This window comes from Chelonoidis abingdonii, chromosome 10 (genome assembly GCF_003597395.2).
Source record: "Chelonoidis abingdonii isolate Lonesome George chromosome 10, CheloAbing_2.0, whole genome shotgun sequence".
NCBI classification, from domain to species: Eukaryota; Metazoa; Chordata; order Testudines; family Testudinidae; genus Chelonoidis; species Chelonoidis abingdonii.
Window position 1 is genome coordinate 46337685 of NC_133778.1, and position 26318 is coordinate 46364002.

Here is a 26318-nt window from a genome sequence, read left to right on the forward strand (position 1 = left end):
TTATAATTCTTATTTTAAATAGAGATGGATGTAACACAAGAGAGGAGAAGGAAAGAGCCCAGGAGTAGAAGTCCACAATGGAAAGGAAAGTGAAGTGGGTTCTGAGGGATCTGAAGACAGAGAACAGGGACATTTGATGTGCAGGAAAAGGATATTGTTCCAAGCATGGAGAGCAACATGAAAAAGGGGATAAAAGCAAAAGTGGGAGGAGGGAGCCACAAAGGAAGAAAAGTGGGCAGAGCGCAGGAGGTGAGGTAAGGGAAGTGAGGAGTGACAGGAGATTAGAGATGAGATGTCAGCAGGGGCAGAGCCATGTGGAGCCTTGAAAATAAATAGAAGGGATCTGAACTTTATGCAAAAAAAGACCAGGAGCCAGAAAAAGGACTCAAGGGGTCTGAGAGAGAGAGAGAGAGAGAGAGGAGCAGGAGAGGAAAGGTATGTGAGCTGTTGAATGTTGGAGAGACTGAATTCAGCTGAAGCTAGACAAATTCAGATTGGAAATAAGGTGTATATTCTTAATGGAGAAAGTAATTAAACATTGGAACAATTTACCCAGGGTCTTGGTGGATTCTCCATCACTGACAATTTTTGAACCAAGAATTGATGTTTTTCTAAAAGACGTGGTCTAGAAATTATGTTGGGGCAGTTCAATGGCCGGTGTTATACGAGAGGTCAGACTTGATGATCAGCATGTTCCCTTCTGGCCTTGTAATCTACAAATCTAAGAAGGAAGAGGGAAGATTCCGAGATGCTGAAGAGGAGGAGTTTACAGTTGTTCGTGGGTATGTCTTAGTGGGCAAAAATGGTGTGTTTATCTATTGTGTTAGCTCAACCAAGTTAGCTTAAAGTAATTGAAAAGTCCTGTTAAGCTGTAGACTTACATATTAGCTGGCCTTGTTCTTACTACCCCAAAAGCAACTGATTGTCTAGAACAGCTATTCAAAACCACAGTGTCTTATTCCCCTACTGGAAAGACAGTACTGTCCCTTTCAGGTCCATCAGAGTATCTGTAGAAAACTGATCAATAAAGAAGTTAACTATATTTCTCAAATGTGTGTGTTTTGGGAGGGTCCTGTGTCATTTTATCACTTCATTTTATAGGCCTGTTTTGCTACCTACTGGACGATTCCTTGGTTCTCTTCTCCTGAAAAGGACTGAGAGAAATTATTATTCTAATCTTATTTTCATATTTCCATAGACTGGACAATAAAGAAGTGTATTGGGAACATAATACTGGTGTAGCCTGGGTAGATGGCAAATGTTTAGAAGACCTAAACTTTGCTGATGATATGGCACTACTGAATGACATCCCTGATAAGTTACAAACAAAGACAGACAGCCTGGCAAAATAAAAAAGCAAGCCAAGCAGGGCTCAAAATTAGTTATACCAAAACAAACATCCTTGAAACCCAGATGTCAAGCTGTAACATCACATTAGAAGACAAATATATCAAGACAGTAGAACCGTTCACCTATCTGGACATCACCATATTGGCCAATGGCCATCTCAAGAAGAAAGTGACATCAAGAATAGGAAAGGCACACCATTTACTAAACTCAATAACATATGGAAATCAAAGCTATATAGCTCCACAACAAAACTCAGAATTTTCAATTCAAACATATTCTCAGTGCTAACATATGGCTGTGAGAGCTGGATATTTATGTTAGATAGAAAATAAATGCCTAGTAAATATTCTGGGAATTGATTGGAAAGACTCCATTACTAATGAAGGGATATGAGAAATCACCAACCAGTGGCTCATTTTCACCAGAATCAGAAGGAAGCATTTATTTGGGGCATGTACTCCGGATGCCAACACACAAACTCCCACCTGAAGCTGTCAAGTGGAAATCAAATAGTGTGAGGAAACAAGAGCGCCCAAGAGAAACCTTAAGAACTGTTAGCGGGTTGGGTAGAACAGTCGATCTGAACACCACAGAGCAGATGGAAGCAGCAGCAGATGACAGAGAGGAATGGAATAGGCTAGTATCTGCCCCACGTGACAATATTTGCCTGAGAAGGATTTAATAGTAAATCATTTTCATACTGAGGGACTGTTTGGTTTTTTTAATGCAGGCAGGATGCATAAGGACTTGCAGATACCTTTTCATATATTTTTCTGAAATCCTAAAACATTCCATTATCTTTGTGCAGGGAAAGATCTATCTTTTTTCTATATCCTACAAACACACATGATGGGGTGATTCGCCATTAAAATGAGCACTGAACACTTCATTGTCAACTATGTTTTAGCAGCAGAGAGCTTATAAAATTTGTTTAAAGGTCACAAAAAAATGCTAATACTTTGGCCTGATTCTGATCCAGTAACATAGGTATAAATTGGGATAGCTCCATTGAAGCCAGTGGAACTACATCATGGTAAAAAGGCATAAAAGATCTGAAACAGGCCTTTTCTTTCTAAAATCCATGGATTAACTTCACTTTAATTAGAAAAAGTGATTACTGTATACCCACTGGATATTTATACATTGAGTTTCCTATATGCAAATTATTTGGTTGTATAAACAGGCATAGCAGTTTAGCATTAGATAAGCATTATCTATGGGCATGTAAAGTATTATATTAAAAAAAAGCTTACTATACAACTAAGCTATCATAAAGAATGGGTCAAATAATGTACCATGTGAAACATGAAGCATACAAGCAATAGAAACCATCTGTCCTTGCACAAAATATAATAAGAAATTTGTCCACTATGTTATTTTTAGACATGCCACTGGGAGCACATTCATCATGAGTGAGGGATAGTCAAGAAAAATTGTGTCCGGGAGGACAAAGATTTCTAGCTAGCCAGACCAGAAGCCTAATTATGACAAAGCCTATGTTATTCTGTGTATTTGCCTCCAAGATAAATTAAACTGAATGTTAGGTGAACTGAGACATGGCTGAGTCCTTGCTGAAGTAAAGACATAATACTGGCAATAATAAATAAATAATAATAGCAATCATGATGATAATAATAATACTAAATAAATAAATAAATAATATATGGCACTTTTCATCTTCAGCCTGCTTTTACAAATATCATCTAACTGATTAATTAATATTCACAACAGTCTGCAAGGCAGGTAAGTATTATTATTCCTATTTTATACTGTGGAAAATAGAGAGAGAGTAAGTTACTTTTACCCCAGGATAGTCAGGGTTGAGGCTGGAATTAGAACTGAAGCATTCTTGGATTCTATCTATTATTATTAGCTGATTTTATTACAGCATCTCCAAGAATCCCCAATCAGGATCAGAGGGCTATTGTGCTGCATGTTGTACAAACAAGCAATTTTAAAAGGGCAATCTCTGCTCTATGGAGATTGCAGATTAAACAAAAATAGGATGTTACATGTGGGTGGAGCACTCAGTGGAGGGAACTGGAGAAGGAAAGACAAGGAAAACAGAAACACATGATGACATAGATGAATTGCCTACAGTTGGGGGGAATGGCTTCTCCCGCTCCAGGTCTGTGGGCGGCCAATCTGCCCCGACAGGGCGACGGTAGATGTGGGCTCAAGCCTGTGATCAGGGCCAAACAACAAACATAGTTACGGATCTCCAGCCCCTGGTCGAGGCAGGGCAGCCAAGAGTCCCTTGGGCAGGGCAGGGCAGTAGAGAGTCTAAGGGGCTCAGGCCTGCACTCAGGCTGGGCAGCAAACAGTCAGGCCTCCTAGCTCTAATGGATGGCTGACAAGCACAGGCTTCTTGCCTAAGAGAGGGGGAGACTGTCACCCACAGCTTGGGATAGCAGCGGGGACACAGGCCCTACTCCACTGTGTCCTGGCCCAGGGCCCTGGAATGGTCTGCCACTGGATCAGCAAGGATCCTGACCGCAAAATGCTAACTCACTTGCTGCCAGCGTTGCAGCCAGTACCCCTAGGGCCACTTCCCAATTCCCTCTCAGGACGTACCTGGCTCTGTAGAGGGTTGTCCTGGTTATCAGGGATCACAAGCTAAATATAAGTCAATAGTGTAACACTGTTCCAAAAAGCAAACATCATTCTGGGATTTATTAGCAGAAGCATTGTAAGCAAGACACGAGATGTAATTCTTCCGCTCTACCCCATGCTGATTAGGCCTCATCTAGAGTATTGTGTTCAGTTCTGGGAGCCACATTTCAAGAAAGATGTGGACAAATTGTAGAAAGTCCAGAGAAGAGCAACAGAAATGATTAAAGGTCTAGAAAACATGGCCTATGAGAGAAGATTGAAAAGACTGGGTTTGTTTAGTCTGAAGAAGAGAAGACTGAGAGGGGACATGATAACAGTTGTCAAGTACATTAAAGATTGTTACAAGGAAGAGGGAGAAAAAATGTTCTCTTTAACCTCTGAGGATAGGACAAGAAACAATGGGCTTAAATTGCAGTGAGGGCAGTTTAGGCTGGACATTAGGGAAAAATTTCCTGTCAGGGTGGTTAAGCACTGGAATAAATTGCCTAGGGAGGTTGTGGAATCTCCATCACTGGAGTTTTTAGGAGCAGGTTACACAAACACCTCTCAAGGATGGTCTGGATCAGTGGTGACCAAACTGCGGCTTGCAAACCACATGCAGCTCTTTTACAATTAAAGTGAAGCTCACTAATCCCCCTATGCCCTGCCCCCCAATTCTCTGCCTACCAGACTGGGGGGAGAGCTCAGGGCTTCTGCCCTCTGGTGGGGTGGCGGTGGGTGGTGGGCGGTTGGGGACTAGAACTTCTGAGCTATGCATGAAAGTATTAATCTCAACTTCTGTCAATAATACAAGATCGCCTATATTTATAATCATCCCGACTATTTCACCTCAGTTGTGCCTGGATGAGAAGGGGGATGGCACATTAAAGTTTCAGCCCCAACAATTGAGTCATCCCCCAGGCACATGCCTCTGATCCTGCAGCAGCGCCTCCCTTGCTCTCCCAGGTGTAGCTCCTCCTGGAAAGGAACAGCAACATCTGGACAGTGCATGGGAGCGGGCCGCTGCTTTAGGTCCAGGGAGAGGCACAGCAAAAGCAGCAGTTCTCCGCTTGCGCTCCCAACTGTTTGTAGCCTCTCCCTACTGCCTGTAGCTCCAGCTATGTTGAAGCAGCTAAGAGTTTGCCCAGTCGGGAGTGTCATAAAGTAGACTTAGGTAAGGGTTAAATTTCTTTTACCTTTAAGGTGACACAAAGGGGAACCAAACACCTGACCAGTAGGACCAATCAGAGACCTGGAATTTTTTTTAACATCTGTAGGACTGGAGAACTCGGGGTCTTTTGTTTTCCTCGGCTAGTGAGTAACAAGCTTTCTTCTAACTCCATGCTTCTCTTCAATATTCTATTAGAAAAGTTGAGTACAAGGAACCAATAGTAATCGTGTGAGTGCTTTGATTTGTCTTTACATGGGTGTTTGCTTTGCCAGACTGGTTAATTGGCTTCTATTTTTAAATCAGACGTTATGTCATATTTTCTAGAAGCAAGAGCTGTACTTGACTTTAATCAGTTATGTTCTGTATTTTCTTCTTTTTTAATAAAGTTTCTTTTTAAAAGTGGAAGTTTCTTTTCCCCCCCCTAGTGAGACAAAGGGAGGGGTGAATTCTCTTGTGGAGCTGACTAGGTTGAATGCATAGCCTCGGGGAAGCAGATGAACTCCAAGGAAAGATCAGCTTTTCGTCACCCATGCGCCGGGGTTAAGAATGTTAATGTACTTCCTGACCAAGAAGCCCCCAAGCCAACTACAGTTAATGGACTGAAGGAGTGTCAGAGGCTTTACCCAACTTAAGGCGCCGCCACACTCTGACCCTGGTACAAGGGCCCAGACTTTGACAAACATCCCTAGTAACCACCGATGGCATCTGAGCGTGTATAGGAGCAGTCTCTATGCAGGTAAGGACCGGATCAGAAACTCCATCCTGTCGGTTTCTCAGCAAGAAACTATCCTGAGAGGGAAAGCACTGGCAGTCAGTGACAGGAAGCTAGCCATATGTACGCCTTGAAAGCTACGCCATATGTTTGGGGATGCGGTTTCCAGCTACAAAACTGACCATGCTGCCGTAAAGTGGCTCATTCAGCCAAAGGGAAACAAGAGAACTCTTCGTTGGAGTTCTGCTCTCAAGATATTTGATTTTTGAAATAACACATTTCAGGAGCTTTCAACAAAATGAGTGATCACTCTCCCGGAGAGTTTTCCGGAATACACTGGTTAAAACTTCCTTAAGATGTTGAGTCTTGTAGTTTACATGCTTAGAAGTATATGTAAAGTGCATGTGTTGTATTCTCTGTTTTAGTTAAGTTTCTAGGTAGAAATCCCTCCAGTGAAATTTACACTGTCGGTGATTTGGGGCGTGTTCATAAGAGATAGGTAGGGTAGTTTTTCTTTACCGTAAAGGGTGAACAAGGGGAATGCATAGCCTCGGGGAAGCTAGATTGCCTCTCTGGTTGTATTCAAAGGGAATAGGACAGCATCGCACTGGCTAACCCAGGAAAGGGGGGGAAGCTGGGGGATGAGATAGAGGAGACCCAGGGGCTCTGGGTCTTGGAAGGGTCCCCCAAGGAAAGGTTTGGGGAACCCGAGGGGGCCAAAACCCTGGAAAACTTCGGCTGGTGGCAGCGAGATGAGATCCAAGCTGGGTATAAGCTTGGGGAGGTTCACAGTAAGCACCCAGATTTTGTACGCTAAAGTCCAGATTTGGGAAAGACGTTTACCACAGGAGGGAAGTCTCAGGACTTCAACCCTGCAGGACTTACCTGCTGAGGCACAGAACTTCAGCAGAAGTAGGGCTTCAGCCCTGAGCCCTGGCAGGCACCTCCCCTAGGGCTGAAGTCCTGAGCCCCCTCTATCTGCAGGGCTGAAGCCCCAAGCCTGGCAGGTGAGCCCCAGCTCTCAAACTTTTGAAGATCATCGTATGCAGCTTAGATGGTCAGTAAGTTTGGTCACTCCTGTTCTATATAATACTTGAGTACAGGGGACTAGACTAGAAGACCTCTCGAGGTCCCTTCCAGTCCAATGATTCTAGGATTATTTATTTTTACATGGTCCCAGAGTGCTGGCAGGCATGATTTTAAATAACTTAAAATAAATAAATGTACTACTTAATGAAACAAATTATTACAATCATTGCCTCTTATTTTTCCAATCTATAATTCTAGAATTGTTTCCCTATTTTATTAAAGAGTGTGGTATACACACGTTAGGAGTTCCTCACCTCTTGGTCACTCTATCTATAGATCTCAAGCACTTGACAAGGGTGGGTAAGGAAATGTGATATTCCCTTATACAGATGGAATAACTCAGGTTCAAAGGGGTCATGTGACTTTGCCAAAGTTACATGGTAAATACATGTCAAATTCAGAGGGCAAAACCTTACTGCCTACCCCAAAAAGATGCCAAATAAATCACTCAGATTTTCAGTATCAAAGCTTTCCTCTTTTTAAAAAAGGGGTAACAATCATAATTAGCACTTCCATAGCACTTTTTCACCTAGAGTTCTTAAAGTGCTTGACGGAGGTCAGTAAAGAAATATAAATAGCTCAGTTTGACTGAATGTGAGCTCGACTGTAATATCATTTACTCCAATTTTATACCAGAGCCATTCCACTACTTAACAACTTCTAATAGGGAAATTGACCCTATTTTATGCAACAAACTGAACAGTTCTCATATTGTGCAAGTAGAGAAAATAATGTGTTTTAAAACAGTTTTCCTGCAAGTCCCATGTACAATCTACTATTATAATTTGCTTAGGCAATGTGTAGAAAAGTCATTCTCCCTCATTTTCCTCCATAAACAATCTCAGTATTCACATTTTTACAGCTCTGTTAAATGTTTATTTTCTTAATATGTTTTAAAATTTTAATGCTGTCTGTAAATCTAGTTTAATTGTATTTCAGATGGCAACAACCTTTCAAGTGGCTCTTCTTCAGGTAAATCTATCTGTTGTTATCCTGTTACTTCTTGTTTTCTGTGTATATTATTTCAAGGTCTTGCCAAGTTTTACATTACCCAGCCAGAGAGTAAGTTAAAGTTCAGCTCTTGCCACAACTCTCTGAATACTCTTTTCATCAAAAGTGTAGCTATAACACTTGAACTATTAAATCTGAGATCAGCTTGTATGAAGATAAAACCCAGATGTAGTGAAGGTTGTCAGCTTATTCTGACTATAAGTCCTGAATACACAGAGCATAGAAGTCTATATATCTAGAGGTGAAATTCCAGCTGTATGAATTAGAGTTTGGAACATGACTTCATAAAGAGCCCCTCCTTCTAGGGTTTTCATTTCCTGGTCTTGCAGACAGAACAAAGGCTATCTACTCAATAAAATCTGGTGATCTAGTTAATGGTAAAAGCTGGCAACTTTTTGCAAGTTTCCAATAATAAATAGGATAGATTCCTTCACAGATTTCAAGACTACTGTACTTTGTGGTAGAAGACATTAAAAGACAGTGCTGGCCGAATAATTCATTGCATATAATATTTATTATGATTGACATTTTCTCATTAAATAATTATTTACAAATAATTGTGTTCATTTTTAACTTAATATGTGGCTAAGAAAGAAGATTACAATAAACAATATTTTCTGTTTGAGGAGAACAAAAACACACAGCTAGCACTTTAAATGACATGAGATGGATGGAGGTAAAGTTGATACTTAATATAACTGGAGTCTCCTGTAAATACAGCTTACCTTCCTTTTTACAGATTTTGAACCAGAAATGACCAAAAAAAACACAACTCCTAAGATGCCTAGTAAATTTTAATATAGCAACAGGGAACAATATAATAAAATCTGGATAGACAGGTAGAGAGATAAAATAAACATATATGTTTATAAACACATAAACATATAAGCGCTTATTAATGTCATACACATAAAAATGCCATCTGTAGTTTGTCAATGTATTGAGAAAGCCAGAGAGATAAAATAACATTCCCACATACAAGGAGGAATAAACAAGGCAGTTATTGTCCCAGAAACATGGGAGCTGCAGAAGAAATTAAAGTGGAATAACAGTTCAACTTAAAATTTCCCAGAAAATAGGAAGTAAAGTAACCAAAATGCCAGGTCCATGCTACTGAGTTACAATGGATGAAGAAATACTCTGAGGAGGTAGCCAAGAACTAGTAGAAGTTAGGGAGTGCTTTATCTTGCTCCAGCTTCCAATCTGGCACCTGGAGATGCTTTCTTCTTCCTGTAACGAAAGAGAGAAAAACAAAGCAAGCAGAGGAGATAATTAGGGGACTAAGAAAATGACTCATGTATATATGCCCCTATGTTTGAGTGTGGGGGGAAATAAAAGGTGGGAAAAACATAGCGATGATCATAAACGATCATGCCTTATTTTCTGGTCTGATAATCCCATGGAAGTCAGAGGCATGCAGTGCATTTAAACACCTGCTATTACTTTGGCCATGGAGTCAATGTTTAGGGATTTTATTTACAGAAATTGGCTTCTCTTGATTCTGAGTCTGATGAGATCCACATAACAAAACCCCAGTATACTTTGTTGTATGCGTGGTTAACTGTTTTCTTCCAGCCTGAAAGCAGGTGTTCAACAATAGCCTGCCTCTGCATTTCCGATAACCTGAGTTTTGGAATGATTCCCTGCATGCAATCATCAGTCCATCACTGAAGAGGAGTCCCTTTGCTGCTCTCACAAATAGATCTCTTGGCTCAGCTTCAGGGAAAGTCTGAGAAGACCTGCGTTATTGAGTAAATCCATGGTCCGGATAGTCAATCAGGGATGTTTGTCAGGGAACTGTCTAGCCTGACTACTACTTTCATCAGCACTTCCTGAAGAACTGGAAAGCAGGACAAATTTTGAAGCAATGTGATTGTAAGAACTGGTGAACAGATCCATCTGTGGACAATGCAGTAACTATCACATCCTTTGTCTAGAAATCCTGTCTACTTATAAGGGGGCAGTTATTGTGATTACATAGAAGCCAGGAAGGTTGTTTTCTTTGCTCTGACATAACATTCAGACTTATACAGCCAGATCAGTCATTCACTCTGATCTATTTAGCACAAGTTTGGTCACAGATGATGCCACACTATTGTTACTTGACAATACCTGGACATAGGCACCACATGGGCATCTGCAGTATAGTTTTAGGGCTCTCCAGACTGGGAGAAGCTCTCACATTTGATTCTTTATTGTGCAAAGGAGGTGTTTTGGCTCCTTTGAATATCTGTCAAGTATTACTGGAGTGGGTAATCTAGGGAAGAGTGAAGGCTTAGGAGGAAGAAACACCATATGAAGTCCAGGCAAGTAGCCTGACAGAAGTTCACACTTCTTTCTCAGATAGGCACTTCTATTAAAGCCTCAGAAATCATCTTTACAGGTCTGTGTATTAGAGAGTGACTGGAAGGAAACAAAGGGACATAGCTGCCAGAGACACCATGTAACCTGGCTAAATACCTGTGATGGCAGCTGATACTGCCTCCCAACACATATTTGTTATGGATGCCCTTTTGCAGAAGGGAATATTAGGGTAAGAGACCAGGAATCCACTATGTACTGAGAAAAACTAAACAGAGAGAGTGAGTTAAGGTAGAGCTTTCTGCATCTATCAGAAATCCCAGTGCCTTCAGCAAATGTACTGAAATTGAGATATTCAGCTGTAGGCACATCTCTGACTCTGCTGCAATGAAGATGTGTAAGCAAATATGCATTTCTGCCCCTGGAGAATTTAGGAGATGTATAACTGGTGCGATCACCAGAGTAAAGACCCCTGGGGCAGTACTCAGGCCAAATGCCATTACCTTCCATTGATACAGAACTGTAATGTTGGACAGGTTTAGGAATTTCTTGTAACTTAGGTGCATGGGATTACCATGGAAACCCTTGTTCAGATAATTTTTTGCTGGAATATCTGCTTTATAAACAGTAACTTACATCTTTGAGACTATCTATGAGAAGCATCTGGAAAGTCATAAGATGATGTAGGAGCATTAATTTTATAACCTGGCACTAACTCCATAACTTAGTGACATGAAAACAGCTTTTCCAGCCACCTCTACATGTTTCTATTCAGCACCACTCCTAAGGCCTGATTAGGGTGACCAAATAGCAAGTGTGAAAAATTGGGATGGGGGGAAGCCTCTATATAAGAAAAAGCTCCAAATATTGGGACTGTCCCTATAAAATCGGGACATCTGGTCACTCTAGGCCTGATACTGTTGGCTTTCTATAGTTCCCTATCAATGGCCCAGGAAGGCTATATCTCTCTAAGCCTATTTAACCCTTTGCACAGAGTCACAACTGAAATACACTTTTAACCACTCCGACACCTATGTCAGGTCGGATAGCTGAAGGTTCAGCCTTTCCCGGATCCAAACAGTGTTGTACCACACTCTGTCTTCTATAACTCTGCTTCTTAAGTACATTTGAAAATGCCAATGTGGAGACAATAAATTAGGGCTCTCCACGAGCTGTTGAAGCTTTTTTCATAATGCTTCAACACAGGATTATGGAAGATAGAAGGCTTCCCTACATGTTGTCCTGGAGTCCATCTTTTCCTCTAATGAAGAAAAGGTTCCTCACCATAATTATCCAGTCCATTCCAAGCACTCTGTGGACAATTAAGGATTGGGGTCAGGAAGCTTGGAAGCATGAGAAATTTCCACCTTCATGCATTGGAGAGCTGCATGCAGATCTCTGAGGCTGAAGCCAGGAGCAGCCTTCGATGAAATTATTCAAGCACTTATGAGAGATCACCCAGAAAGGAAGGGTATGCAGCAGCAGAGGAAATTGTCCTATGATAGAAAGCCTTATTAGGAGAGGAGGGGACAGGCTGCATTACCTACCATGATTCAGTTCGTGTGTTCCCACTGCAGTCCTATTGTAGGACCCCTGGGGAATGAGGTCTAGAGGAAAAAGGTCACTATAAGGTCTTTTATGTTCACACTAGCACTTTTGTCGGTGAAAGTTTTGATGGTCAGGGTGTTTTTTTCACTATGTACTGACAAATGCTAAACCGAGAACGTGAGTTAAGATAGACAAAAGTGCCAGTATAGATGTAGCCTAAGCAAAAGTACCTCAGTCAGCATACCTATCTAAAACAGAGGCTTCCTGCTTTACAAAAACTGATCCTGTAGTCTTTATGTAGATAAAACTCCCATTGACATTTTTGTCTATATTGGGACTTTTGGCCTGGGGCCATAATGTTTGCATCAGGCTATGTTATATTATTGAACTAAGTGAGAATGTGCTGTGCAACTCAGACAAATTGTGGATGGTCTTTCTGCTAGCTTCAGCTACAATATTGCAGAAGGGATCTGACTTTTTTTTTAATAATGAACACTCAGCACATTATAAGGCTCATTGTCCATACTTTGAACATGAGCCACAATCCTCCCATTTTAAAGGATATTCTAGTTAAATAGCAGAAAATGGGAACTTTGTTAGAGAATTTATTTCAGTTTAAAAAAGAATAACAGAGATATTCATATAGGTTTTCTATTTAATGCCCGAAAGTCTTAGCAATGAGCAAAATTCTCACTGTGTATTCTTTCCAGCTGAACTACAGTTAGACAGCGAAATCGGTAATGCAGTCTAACATGGTCATATTAACCTAGTGAAGCAGAAAAGACCATCTGCACCACCATGAATATGACTAAAATAGAGCACCCCAGCAAAAAGCTTTTAACAATATCTAATGCAAGGAAATCTTATGAATGGTATTTTAAAGGAGTACAATGTAATTGATGAAAAAAGTATTATAGTAATTGTTTGACCTTCAATGTAATAAGCCTGCAAAAGTGATTTATAAACTGCTTTGTAACTCAATTTCATGTGCATTAAAAACCATATAAAATGATTTTATGTACTTCACTAATATTTAACTGTGGGCAATTTAATCAAGTATTCATAATTTGTTAGGGAAAACATATAAGAAAGCTTTCAAAACAGCTCCCAAGATGTACTGTTATTGAATCCTGATTGCACAGATTGAAAATTAGCATCTCCAGCAGCTGTCCACATCACATTTTTCTCTTGATTTATGTAACGGAAATTTTTGTGTGTACAGTACATTGGATATGAATGGAGGTTTCCCATGGACTACAGTAGGTAAATCTCACATACATTTATTTTGTATTAAAAATCAGAAGTTATAGTACTTTAGTTTTCAAAATTAAATAGGCTAAGCTGTGCTATCATTTGCTATGCATTAACTACAGTGCATATGGTTCCCTGAAAGACATATTATATCAAAACATTTCAGTATTCTGTCTTTTGATGAGTCAAAGCATGAACAGATTAATCTCAGTGCTATAGATTAATAAAAATTAACTATCAACAAACGCTGCTAATCAGAACAGACTGAAAACAACCAAAAACCAATCCCTAACCCAAATGGAGTTTTTACCCCTAAAAGGGAGAAGTATCAGAGATTCCATGACATCCACTAGGAACTTCACTATTGCTATTGATTTAATTGAGGAAGTGCTCAAATACTACGGTGATGGGTGGCAGTATAAAATCCTCAGAAAGAAAAGTAGATAAATATTAATCACAATGCTTATTCAATGAAATGTGGCATTTTTCATCACTTTAATTATTTTATGATGGTTTTTACATTATTCAACTAGCTTGTATGGTAATTTCTGTTACTGTATTCTCTATATGTCAAAGGCATTAGAGCTTCCATTTGTTAATTGGGTTACATTATACTTGAAGGATTTGCTGTTGTTTGTTTGGTTTTTTTTGCAATTCCCACCCCCACTCCTTGCCCACATTTTCCTTAATTACTCCATTTTGTGTATTTCCACTGCTACTTGTATTTCTTATTGTGGTGCATCATCATCCATTCATCGTCATATAACCCATCTTGAGATGCAATATGTTACGCTTAGTTATGTATATCCGTGCAAATGAACTGAAGGTATTTATGTTGAATGGGTGTAACTGAGGGTAAAATTTGGCTTTTTTCCTTTCTATTTGTAAATGTCTAGTGAAGAAATACACAATTTAAATGTACAAACATGAGATATGTTTGTGATGGACTGGGATCATGGTAAAATTGAAACAACTTTAGTTTTCCTGTTTGGAAAATTAGGATGTGTAAGTTTCCAATTTAAGTTATAGAGTAAATAAATGGATTTCAGTGAAATGGCAAAGGTACATTTTTAAGTGTATGAAATTTATCTGACAATAAAAAAACATAAATATGTATTTAAGGACATGGTTGCCTAGTAATGTGGCAATTACATGTTATATCATGACTTTCATGAATGTATAGATTTTTAAAGCCAAAAGGAACTATTAGGTAAATCTAGTCTGACCCCTTATAAAACACAGGCTATTGTACACTACCTTTGTACTGAGCCCGAAAGCTTGTGTTCAACTGAGGCATAAACCTGACTAAAGATAATTAAAGCAATATTACTTGTATATAATATTTCTTAACTGTGCATTCTGTTGCTAAACAGTACACACTATGAGATTTGTGTTAACAGATTACTTATGACTGGTGCTTCTAGACACTGTTCTGGCATTGTGAAAGAGCAAAGATTTTATCACAAGTAACTAATTTTAGAAATTAACCTTTCTTATTTAATTTATATCTAGGCAAACTTTTTGGATTCAAGTTACCTGGACTGAGACTCTTAACATACAGAAAGCAGTCCTTACCACAGGAAGACCCTGATGCAGTTGTAGTAGATTCATCTAAGCACAGTGATGACTCAGTGGCTATGAAGCGCTTTAAATCCCCCACCAAAGAAAGCTGTAGCCCTTCTGAAGTGGATGACACAAAAGCACTGATACAGCCCAGAAAATGTTCTCCTTTGGTCAATATATCAGGACCTCTTGATCATTCTTCACCTAAACAGCAATGGGACCAACTTTACCCAGACACGCTGCAGACAAGCACACCACTAACTCATTCCAGATCAAAGGAAAGCATTTGTACTATAAGGAGAGCATCTTCAGTACATGATATAGAAGGATTTAACGTCCATCCCAAAAATGTTTTTAGGGATCGTCACGCAAGTGAAGGTAGGGTTGAAAATTAATAAATATTCTGTGATATATCTGAAGAGGGATTGTTGCATTATTTTTAAGTTATCACTATTTCTTATCACATAAGAGATTTTACAAATTTCATTAAAAATGATACTAAGAAAACAGTAAGGGTTCAGTCTTCTCACCCATATGTATGTTGAGTTAGTACCTTTCTCCTGGGGTGGTAGCTTATATCTTAGTTCTGGCAAAGTATGGCAAAATCAGAGTCAGTAGTTGCAAAACTGCTATAAACATTTACAAGCCAGGAAATGACTAACGTAAAATTGCATGTGTAACTTTAATTCTGCCCCTTTTGGTCACATGCATTACAATATGGCCTTTAATTATATGAAATGCTATTTCTCAGATAATGCAGTATTATATCATGCAATTTTTCTTACAACCCTTGACACATATATAGTATTCTCATTGTCATAAGTCCAGTGTTGGTGTCGGGTGTTAACTGACACTAGTAAAAGTCAGCAATAACTCCATTGAAATCCAACATGAACCTGGAGTAAATGAGAAATGAATCAGGACCTTTAACTTTTTATACTACACATGTTCTCTTTCAACCAGAAGAATTTTCCATGGACCTTTCCTCCTGTTCTCCCGAGCTATTCACTCCTAATCACTCTAAGAGGTCTGGGGAATGGGTTCTATGGTTTTCAGTTCCAGGAGAGAGGAAGCTTGGGAGACCTGGAGCCAGATGAAATTGGAAAATCAGAAGTTTGGGGGCCCTGGGAGTTAGGGAAAATAGAAAATGTGTTTGCATTGAAAACACTAAGACCCATGCATAAAGTTTTCAATAACACTGACATTCTTAAGCATCGGTGTATGGAGTTTTCAATTCCAACTACTAATTTATGTGGAAACTTTTACACACTCAGCCCAGGAAGTTGTGAATATCCTAGACAATGTTGTGTGCACATGCATAAAACTTATCATGAAAAGGCATTTTCAATTTTAAAGACTTCCAACTAGTCTCCTTTTCCTTAACCCCAAACCTCTGCAATCTCAAGCTTCTCTGGCTCTTTTTTCTTCCTCTTCTGTGAATCCTAGCAGTTCTGCAGGAAGGAAACTCTGCTTCTGTGAACCTCCTGAGAAATTAAACCTCTGAACCATGCACTGGGGTTAACAAGAAGATTAACAAAATGTTGACATTATTCCTTCTAATTACTCCTCCTGCATTAAATAAAGTCAAACAGCACTTGCCATGAATCCACAGCTATTTATACATAAACATCAGCTGTGGAATTAGAACATAAGGCCCAGATCCACAAAGGTTCTAAGGCTTTGTGACACTGTGCATTGCAACACCTAACTTTTAGGCACCTAGAAAAGCATAGCCACCATACTGGCATCCACAAAGCCTGAGTTATGTCAAGGCTGATTCCCCACTCTGGCATTTTGAGTGCAGAAGGTGAGGGCCTGCAAGGATTCTAAAAACTAGCACTGGCCACTCCAGGCTTGTATTACACTCCCAGAGTTTCTCTCTGACCTGGGTTTCAGGTTACAATGCAAGCCAAGGCACAAAGATCAATTCAGAAACTGGAGCCAAACAACTCAAAATTATGAATTTTCATTTTGGTTTGGCCCATTATGGAAATTTCAATCTGGATCTTAAATTCCCCATAAGTTTGGACCCCAAAAAACATTTTGGTTGTTACTTTCTATTTTCAGAGCTTTGGCTGATAAAAATAATGCTCAGCTGGTATTAATAATATGGTGTAAATATGTTAAATTAAGTTTAATGATACATTTTCTTTAGTTGTGAATGATAAAAAGTTCTTGCAAAAATATTGATACAAATTAGTCCTTGACATTCTGTGGAGGAGCTAGATTTCACAGAATAACTACTTTACACATTTAAAATACAAAGCAAAAGAAATCTTAGTAACCTACATGAGACATTATACAAAATATATATATGTGCTATGGATGTTGTACCTGATCACAGCCGCAAACCATGAGCCTGATTCTCCATTGTCTTGCATATTTATATCCAGTCCAAATGCAAAATGGATATAAAACCAACCTCTTTTATGAAGGACTATAAGATCTACTAATGAAAAGTGCTATAGAAGAGTTATCTATTATTGTTACCATCATTCTGATTGCACTTGCAAAGATGTAAATGATGATATAAGGCACAAGTGCAACAGCTGCCCTCTTGGCCAACACACCAGGACCTCCAGAGATAAATACATGATTTGCTACTGCTTGAGTTAAAGAGCCTCTGTAGGAAGGGGCTATAACAACTCATATCTTTTGTAAATTGGTACAGAGGGGGACCTGTAACACACACTCACCTGTGGGTTACATAAGGCCATGGAGAATCAGGCCCTGTATCTTTATACAGTACAGGTGGATGTTAAATATGCTATAGAACAGTTCCAGCCGCAGGATGAGTCTCAAGATTGTAGTAGCAATAGCAACCATCCCTGGTGCCATCTGTTGGGAAACTTATTAGAAAGTAGCAACTTATGCTGTAAATATTTGCTAAATTTTTAGCCCATGAGTCAAAATCCTACTCACCTTATTTACACAAATAAGGCAAGCAGGATTTGATCCAACAATTTTTTTTTTCACGGCACTCAATCCGGACGTTTTAGAAGGCAGGTACTATAGCTGAAGCATATAAAATCCTAAATAAAGGTCATTGCAATCATACAAGGACAAATTCAGTGGTCCTAATCAACCAAAACGTCTGGCCCAAGGAAGGCACATAGCATAGGCCAATACATTTCTTTTCACTAGTCTATGTGTTTCTAGATCCTTAATAATTAGGAATTTTATGCAGAAGTCATGATTGAAATTGAAATGTAGCCTTCAGATTTAAAACATTTTTACATTTCCTCAATCTGAAAAAATATTAATGGAGCCTGTTTAAGATTCTAACAGAACCAGACTAAGGTAATTTAGTTTGCTGGTAACTCCATTAATTCAGCTGCATTCAAATTTGCTTACCATAGAAGGCAAAGGTCTTTGAGAGTATCAGTTATTTCATGTGGTCCAGCTACCTATCAATATGTATGTCAAAAATATTGAAGCTGCAGTTGTCAGCTTGTTTTAAAATGCAGTTCTGTGCTGAAAAGTGTGACTCAGTAAAAATGTCAGAGTGGCTTTCCAGATTCAGTTGTGTGTGTTTCACTGGTTTCCATATCAAATTTACTCTGTTTGAAAATATGAAAGTAAAAAGCCAGGGAGAGGCTTTATTATCTACCTATCCTATGCTCCAAACACAAGATGGGTTTTTTACACTTCGAACACCAGCGCTAGTATTATAACTTCTGGAGGCAGTTTAGGCCTTCATCTACACCTGGGCAATCTTAGTGGCTTCAGATTATGCCCTCCATAACACCAGTGCAATGTACCAAAGGCTAAAGAGGTTTTGAATAGGTGTCGCTGAGATCCTAATTAAGCCTGCAGAATCTGTATTACTGTTAATGAGGCATGAGACAGAAAGAAAAATGGGCCTAGTCCTTGGGTATGCCACAACCCTGTTTGGCATAGCTAAGGAGAGATGTATGCTGCCTTCGTGCTCCCTAAATCATCCCAGTTCCTAACAGCCCACTTGGAGCCGGGTGTGCCATCTATATCCCGAGGACAAAAGCAGGTTGTGCGGAGCCAGCTCCTTTCCAGGTGCCTGGCATGGCAGTTTCCCACCACCGTTGAGCTGATCCAAAGCCCAAGGAAGTCAGTAGAAATATTTCCATTAACTTTAATGGACTTGGATTAGGTCCTATGGGCACATTTTAAAAAATATTTGTGGGCACCTAAAGATGTACATGGGCACCTAGACCCAGATCTATGACGGGATTTAGGCACTGTGATGCTGAACAGGTAGCTTTTAGTATCTAGAAAATCACAAGAACAACAGTGTAATGCACAAGGCTGAGTTAGGAGCCTAGGCTCCTAGTGGGATTTTCAGAACCCACCTAGCTGACAAACTCCCACTGAAATCAGTGGGAGTAAAGTTGGGATTCACAAGTGGTACTTAGGTGCTACCACACTCCGCACACCTGAGGAAGGTGCCAAGCTCCTGTACAATGCAAGGGGAGAATGAGGTGCCTAAGAATAGGATTCACAAAAGCCCAAAATGTTGATCAGGGAACCACCCAAACTAACCACAAGGAAATGCTGAGAAGGGGGATGTGGTCTAAACCCCACCACTCAAAGTTACTTAAGTGCCTAAGTGTGGGCCAGAGGGAGGCCCGTGTCTCCATTTGGGATTCAAAGTCTTGGATCCTCTCCTGGAGTTGGGCATCTAAGCCAGCTCAGCTCTTTCTCAAGAAAAGAGGGGGAGGAGGTGCTATTGCCCCCTTGCACAAAGCCCAGTGGTTAGAGCAATCACCCAGAACATGGGAAACCCAAGTTCAATTCCCTTTTTGCCTGATTTGGACCAAGGACTTGGATTTGAGATTCCCACCTTTCAGGAGCATTCCCTAACCGTTGGGCTATAGGGTAGGTCTCTCTTTCCTGTTGAAGCTGTTCCAATGTGTATAAATACACCTCAACCTCAATATAACGCTGTCCTCGGGAACCGAAAAATCTTACCGCATTATAGGTGAAACCATATTATATCAAACTTGCTTTGATCTGCCGGAGTGTACAGCTCACCCTGCCCCGGAGCACTGCTTTATCATGTTATACCCAAATTCGTGTTATATTGGGTTGTGATATATTGGAGTAGAGGCGTAATTAAATATTCATTGGAGCTGGGGGCACTGGAACCTGAATCTCTCACATCGCATGTGAACGTCCTAACCAGTGGGTTAAAAGTTATAAAGGGGCGGGTGAGGGTGGGGGCAGGGAAGAAGAGAACCACAAGCATAACCACCACCTCTGACTGTTTTATGTGGATTTAGGCATACCTGGGACATACCTACTGTATTGGGCCCAAGAGGCAATTTGTGAATCCTGCTAGGGCTTAGTCATGAATGAGATGCCTGGACATTTGGTGCTGTCAGGACTGAGGCAGCTGTTAGCCTGTCCAGCTGCCAAAATGTAGGTGCTTCGGGAACTTTAATGGAGGAAATGTGGGTGTCTAGAGATTTTAGGCACCTGCAGGGTTAGGTAGCCACTGAGCAGGAATGCTGGTGGTGCCTAAATGTTGGATTTAAGAGCCGAAAGAAGCAGTTGAATGCCTATGTCCCCTGTGTGAATCCCACCCTATGTGTCTATCTGCGTCTGTAGGTGCCTAAATCAACCTTTGCAAACCTTTGCAAATGTGGCCTTATGGTGCTTATTTAATTAAAATTTACCATTTTGCCACTTCATGGAAGGATAGCTTTCTTCTTCAAAGTACAGTGTTGGAGGATCAATCTCAAAATCACCATACTGAGGGGGAAATGTATTGGAATTTTGCTACTGAGGTAAGACGTATGGTGGAGATTTTTCACTACTGTAAATTGTCATAGGTCCATTATGGAGTTATGATAGTTTACAACAGCGGAGGATCTACCACATAAACTTTAAAAGTTGTTGAACATAATCAATTATCAAAATGATTTGATCTTAACTGGAAGTCAAATTGATGAAAAATATAGTAATTCCAGTCAGATATATGTATTAACCAGTATATTGTGCATTCTCTGATGTAGATTTTAGTTTTCTTCTTTTCTCTTCTCTTCTTTATTCTTATTATGCTGAAAACCAGACAATGGTCGCAATGTCAAAGGTAATGTATGAGTATAAAAGGTACCACCTAGTTCTTCAGCTGCCACACTCCTTGGCATGTTAACTTGCCTGCTGTATGAAATGTACAAATGCAACATTCCCATGCTGACCTCTGTAGGGCCAGGTGCATTACTGAAATGATCTTTGTTTTAGTTTGTTGGAGACATAATTAATCCCCCAATTATAGCCACTACTTTAGCTACCACTCCTTGGAAGAAGTGAAGGAATGGTTAAATAATAATTATGCTTGTTCTTCTTAAATGTTTGTTAACAAAAGAGAGAGAGAGAGAGATTTACCTAATTCAGCGCTGTAGTCCTTATACAGGCAAAAGTGTTATTGAAGCCACTGGGAATTTTGTTTATGAAATGAATGTAGAATTGGATCCTTAATGAACAATCAACAGTTGGGAGGCATTTTGTTGTATTTCAGTTACCATCTTACAAGTAAAGAACATTAAATAATAATCAGGACCCATGTGGCAGTCTCTTCATTTATTCCTCTTTTGTCTCCTTAAAACTAGTTTCACGCTCCTGGATGGCAGGGGGTATGGTTTCAAGCTTAATGTAGTATTCAGTGGGCATGCATGAACTTCACTACCAATTTCATATTGAAATAACTCTTAATCATGTACACTAGTATTCAGAAATAATTTCTATTCACCAGAACAATGGCAGGAAAAGGTGGTTGGGCTGTGCCTTTTATATGCCATTTGGATTTAATTCCATAGCTCATTCTGCTTCTGGAAAAGACTTCTTGCACAATGCATCAGAAAACTGAATTCTACAAGAGAAAACAGAAAACTACTATAGTTGTAGCTAAATTTGGGAACTGTTTGGTTCATGATTTCATGCATGCTGCAAAAGTGTGTGTACCTGGTAAAATGTCTCCTTACTAAACTGCATGTAGTGCATGAGCTAAATTCTGTAAGCAATTCATCACCAGTGGACTATGAAGTCACTACATCTGCTTCTTGTGTCTGTCAGCAGAGTTTTAAATATAGTGCAATGTCTTTTTTCTGTAAAACAAGTTTTGTAAGTGAATTTATTGCTGGTGAAAGATTATGAATTGACATCACAGGAGAGGGAAGTCCTCAATCTACAGAACAGGTACAGCACAAGCAGTGGCAGTGCAACACTGCCCACCAACGTGCCTCACATCTGATCTACAGGGATTTCTTTTGGGGCAAAGGGAGGGATATTTCATTCTCCATGTTTATTCAATCCCTGGTCTCTCTGCTGAAACTGTCAACAAGGGGCCAATTAGTGTCAGTTGTGGTGGTATTTTGTTTTTTTTTCTTTTGTTTTTTCCACTCCCTGTAACAGACATCTGTCCACTAGGAAATGAATACAGAGCAGCTCACAGTTGGGAGTAATTTTCAGTCACTGCAAACCAGACATTTGGGATTAACCCATTAATGTCCTTTAATGAAGTATCGTTATTAACTCATTGTCAATAAGACATTTTAAACCTTGGAATAACTTTTTTGAAGCCAAAGCATAAAAACCAAGGTTCTAGTCTAGTGTGCTGTCATACTAACACTATAGAAAGGGAATTACTAAATCTCTAGTTTCAGAGTGGTTGCCGGGTTAGTCTGTATCAGCAAATCTCTAGTGAATCACTAGTCAAAGAGTTAGTCAAACAAATAAATCTGTTTCTCAGAGAGGGGTAATTAATTGGATCTCTAAACTTCCTTACTGTTCTCCAGTCCCATTCCCCTCTTTAAAAAGATTACTCTGTACCAAGCACATTTTTTGGCTTCCAGACCAATTTTATAAGATGAGCATAGAGTAATGTTCAGCTATATAGATTCAAATGCCTCTGTGCAGTATTGGAAAGAGCTACCTTTAATGGACATCCATTTCATGAAGCAGCTGAGTTGTCACTGTTATTGAACAACTATCATGAATCTTATTAAAATAACACAAGACTCTGAAACATGTATGGAATATGATAGGAAGTCCTATTTCTCCCAATAATCTGTTGAGAATGACAACTGTAACAATACTTCTTGAAAATCAGGGTACCAGTATAAGAGGTTTTTCAGGAAAATTCCATAATATTCACGAGTCAAATCCTAAACTCCTTATTCAGTTGAAGTCAATAGAAGCTTTATCTAAATAATATCTGAGTAAAAATTCAATAAAGATCTCGGGGTTTTGTCCATTGTTGGGTGCCTAAAAAAACAAAATGTAGACCAGATGTTAATGAATACTTCAGTTCAAAGAACAGTTCTAAAATTCTTTTAGTAGTTTTACATATGGTTTATTGGATCAAATCCATCCCAAGTATATTTCTATTTGCTCTAGTAGAGTTGTATCATGGATGAATTTAACTCGCTGTATATATTTAAAAATATTCGTTAGAACCAGTTATGAATCTAATTTTATTTAAAATCGCTATACGCTGGACCATTGCCATTTCAGACTGGAGCACTACCAAAGCGGATCAGATTATAACATTGGCTAAATGACCATAAGACAAATTACATAAGTAGAACACAGTCTGTCGAGAATGCAGTAATAGTAAATTGGTCCTCTATGGACTAGATTTCAATGAACAACATGAGAATGAGATTATTGATTGAAAACTGTTTGGTACCATTTTCTCTTTATTATAGTCCTGGTCATATGAATGAAAAAAAAAGAGATTTAGAATCTATGTGCAAATAAAGACACAGCAAGCATTAAGTACCAGGGTATCACAATAGATGCATCATGCTAAGGGACCTAGATGTCATAGCTGATTAATTAAACTAAGGGAATGAAGAGAGACACAGGTTATAAAATACCTTAATGAGGTAGATAAATACTTGTTTTTAGTAAAATCATTTCAACTTTTTGCATTTAAAATTACTATCGTTTCTCCATCTCCACTATAATTATTTTGCAGATGGATGTCAAATAATTTTAAACCATATCTGCGCTCAGTTAATTGATTCTTATCTAAAATACTTGAAATGATTTAATCAGCAGGATTTGAAGAAAGGGCAAATATTCAAATAATATTAGTCAATTTATCAAAATATGCTCAGATTTTATAATTCATGATTTTATAGACATAAGCAACACGGTGTGTTTAACCAGCAATAGCCAAATAATCTTGTGACTTGGCCATTCAGTGAGTCACAAGGCTGAAGACTAAAGCTCTTGAGCACCCAAGCAGAACAGCCATTCCTGTACAAAATCAGTTCCTGTGCCCTTCTTTCACTTTTATATGTAAAGTAAGGACATTATTTTTTCCAATCTATAGTGTGACTGGTTCAGAATTTTTAGGGACGTAAGTGCACAGCATCCATTGACGTTTATCCATTGACTTCATGTACAGTACTGTAGGCTGTGGACAAAGGGAATTATGTATGCACATTCAAGAGCAAATTTGTCCCTTATTGGCCAGTAAAAGTCCACTTTTTATACAGACTTTTTTATTATAAACAAATTTTAGATTAACTATTTTAGGTACATATTTCTGTGGTTCATCAGTTAAACATCATGGACAACGTCTTTAGTTCTCTCCATTTGTCAAATATTAAGTATGCTTTCCAATTTTTAGGGCCTTTCAATCATATCAAGTCCAGTCTATTGGGATCCACATCGGATTCGAACCTCAACAAATATAGCACCATCAACAAAATTCCACAGCTCACTCTGAACTTTTCAGATATCAAAAATGACAAAAAGTCTTCATCACCTCCTTCTTCAGAGAAAACAATTATTGCACCCAAGGTGAAAGAGCGAACGCACAATGTAACAGAGAAGGTTACCCAGGTAGGATCTGGTTTATAATCCTTTTTGTTCTCTGAATTCCTAGTCTATGTTTTAATTCTATTAAATTCATTTTTCACATTGTTTATTCTGAAACCTTGTTCATCATGAATGATTTGGATATTTCCAAACCATTTTAAATTATTGAGGTTTGTGCTTTCTAGTTATTTATCCATGCCATGTGTAAAAGGCGTCATTTTGTTGATATTGCTAAGCTTCTCCTAAAATGCCCTATTATACTCCAAAGTGGTGTAAATAGTTACAAACTTTTGCTATTCGATGATGACGGGATGTAGTCTGTTATTTATAGTGTTTGGGCATTTACTTTATTGCAGCCCAGTGTCCACAGTGACTCTACATCAGTGATTCCTGACAGTGCCTGCTCAATCAATATGTGACTTATTTTGTGTAGCTTCTCATTCTGTATTCCTTTCCCTCATCCAACTTTCTGAACTGCTGGCCAGTGCAAAATACAATGTAGTGGTAAATGATATGTGATTGTGCTACTGCTATTGGTAGCATAATGAAGCCCACTAATTTATGTTCCAGATCCTTATTTTTTCATATTACCCTTCTTTGTGGGTCACTTTTTCACACACATACAAAAACAGCTGTCAAAATCAGATATGAAGGCCCTTGGATTTCATTTTTACAATTTGACGAAAGCAGACATTGTCTCTGTTGTCCACTGCTTTTCAAAACATGGTTTCCATCCGCATACATACAAATATATGCTGGTACCTTCTCTTTGTTAGCATCTGTGTAAGCCTGTGATAACTTCTGCCAGCAGTGGGGATGTGATGTGTAATTTAAGCCAAGTTGAGCACTCTGAAAATCTGGCCCATTTTGAAGGACATTTGTTTTCATCTGCTGAAATATGTACACAAAGCAAATCTGGCTGGTGTAGGATGAACCATACTCTAACAGCAATGTGTACTGTAGACTGAAAGTCTAGAAAATTGTAGCATAAACATTAATGACTTTTATACCATAGCCTTTTGTATGTGGTACAGTGGAGCTTCTCAGGAGTGGGACTGGAGAGATTTTACCTGGAGTGGACACTATCTCACCAGAACAGGATAAATATGATTGGTCCTTTGGTGTACATGCTCTTTCTGTGCAGACTGGGGATTGGCCCATGATCTGGGAAAAGTGGTAGGAGATCAGGAACAAGCAATCCCTGTGTTCCCTACAATCAGGAAATACAGGAACTGTTACTGTGAGAGTTTCTTTTGTCCCTGACTCCTGTGCCTGAGCACAGGCGCTGGTCACAATTTGTCCCTAGCAAACTGATCTGCCTGCTAATAGTGTGGGTGGGTCTGGGTGTGTCTGTATAAAATACATAGTAAAGTAAAGATGGGAGAAAGAGAATATATACACAAAATTCACACTTCGTGTATTTAGGAAAGTATAGCGCAAGAACAGACTCTCATTAAGTACTGTCTGTTCTGTGAAAGTATCTGAGGTATAAGATTGTGCTGTAAATGGTTGTTGTGGAGTTATCTGAACTTTAATAATTTATTGAACACAGGAAGACACTGAAGAGTCCAAATACAGAGACTACAGAGGCTGGCAAGGTCTTCATCCATTATTCAATATGATCTATATCCAGTTTGTCACTATAGGATGCATTGCTCTTTTGCCAGACTGATGAACAGAGTAAAATATAAGTAAATGGAATAAGTTTTCATTTTTGAAGCCATCAGAAGCAGTTAATGGGAACACCCGTTAATTTTCATTGCACACTTAGGAAATCAACCTACTTTTAGCTGGACAGTTCTAGTTAATGGCTACAAGAACGTCAGCTGTTATACTGGTTACTGGCTGGATTGAAGGATAGAGCCCCAAGAGTTAAGAAACTAGTGATAGATGAAATTCTAGGGACCAGAAAGGTCAATATGG

The 26318-nt window shown here is 39.2% G+C and overlaps 1 protein-coding gene across 3 annotated transcripts in view; it reads left to right on the forward strand.

Moving 5' to 3' along the window:
- The window catches only part of KCNH7 (potassium voltage-gated channel subfamily H member 7), a 321723-nt gene that overhangs the window by 200563 nt on the left and 94842 nt on the right, over window positions 1-26318 (forward strand). For 2 of the 3 annotated variants that reach the window (XM_075070162.1, XM_075070160.1), the window contains exons 4-7: window positions 7854-7886; window positions 14538-14966; window positions 21176-21199; window positions 24205-24419. In XM_075070162.1, coding sequence (XP_074926263.1) covers window positions 7854-7886; window positions 14538-14966; window positions 21176-21199; window positions 24205-24419 — 701 coding nt within the window. The remainder of the gene's footprint in view (window positions 1-7853; window positions 7887-14537; window positions 14967-21175; window positions 21200-24204; window positions 24420-26318) is intronic. The other variant, XM_075070161.1, reaches the window with a different exon arrangement.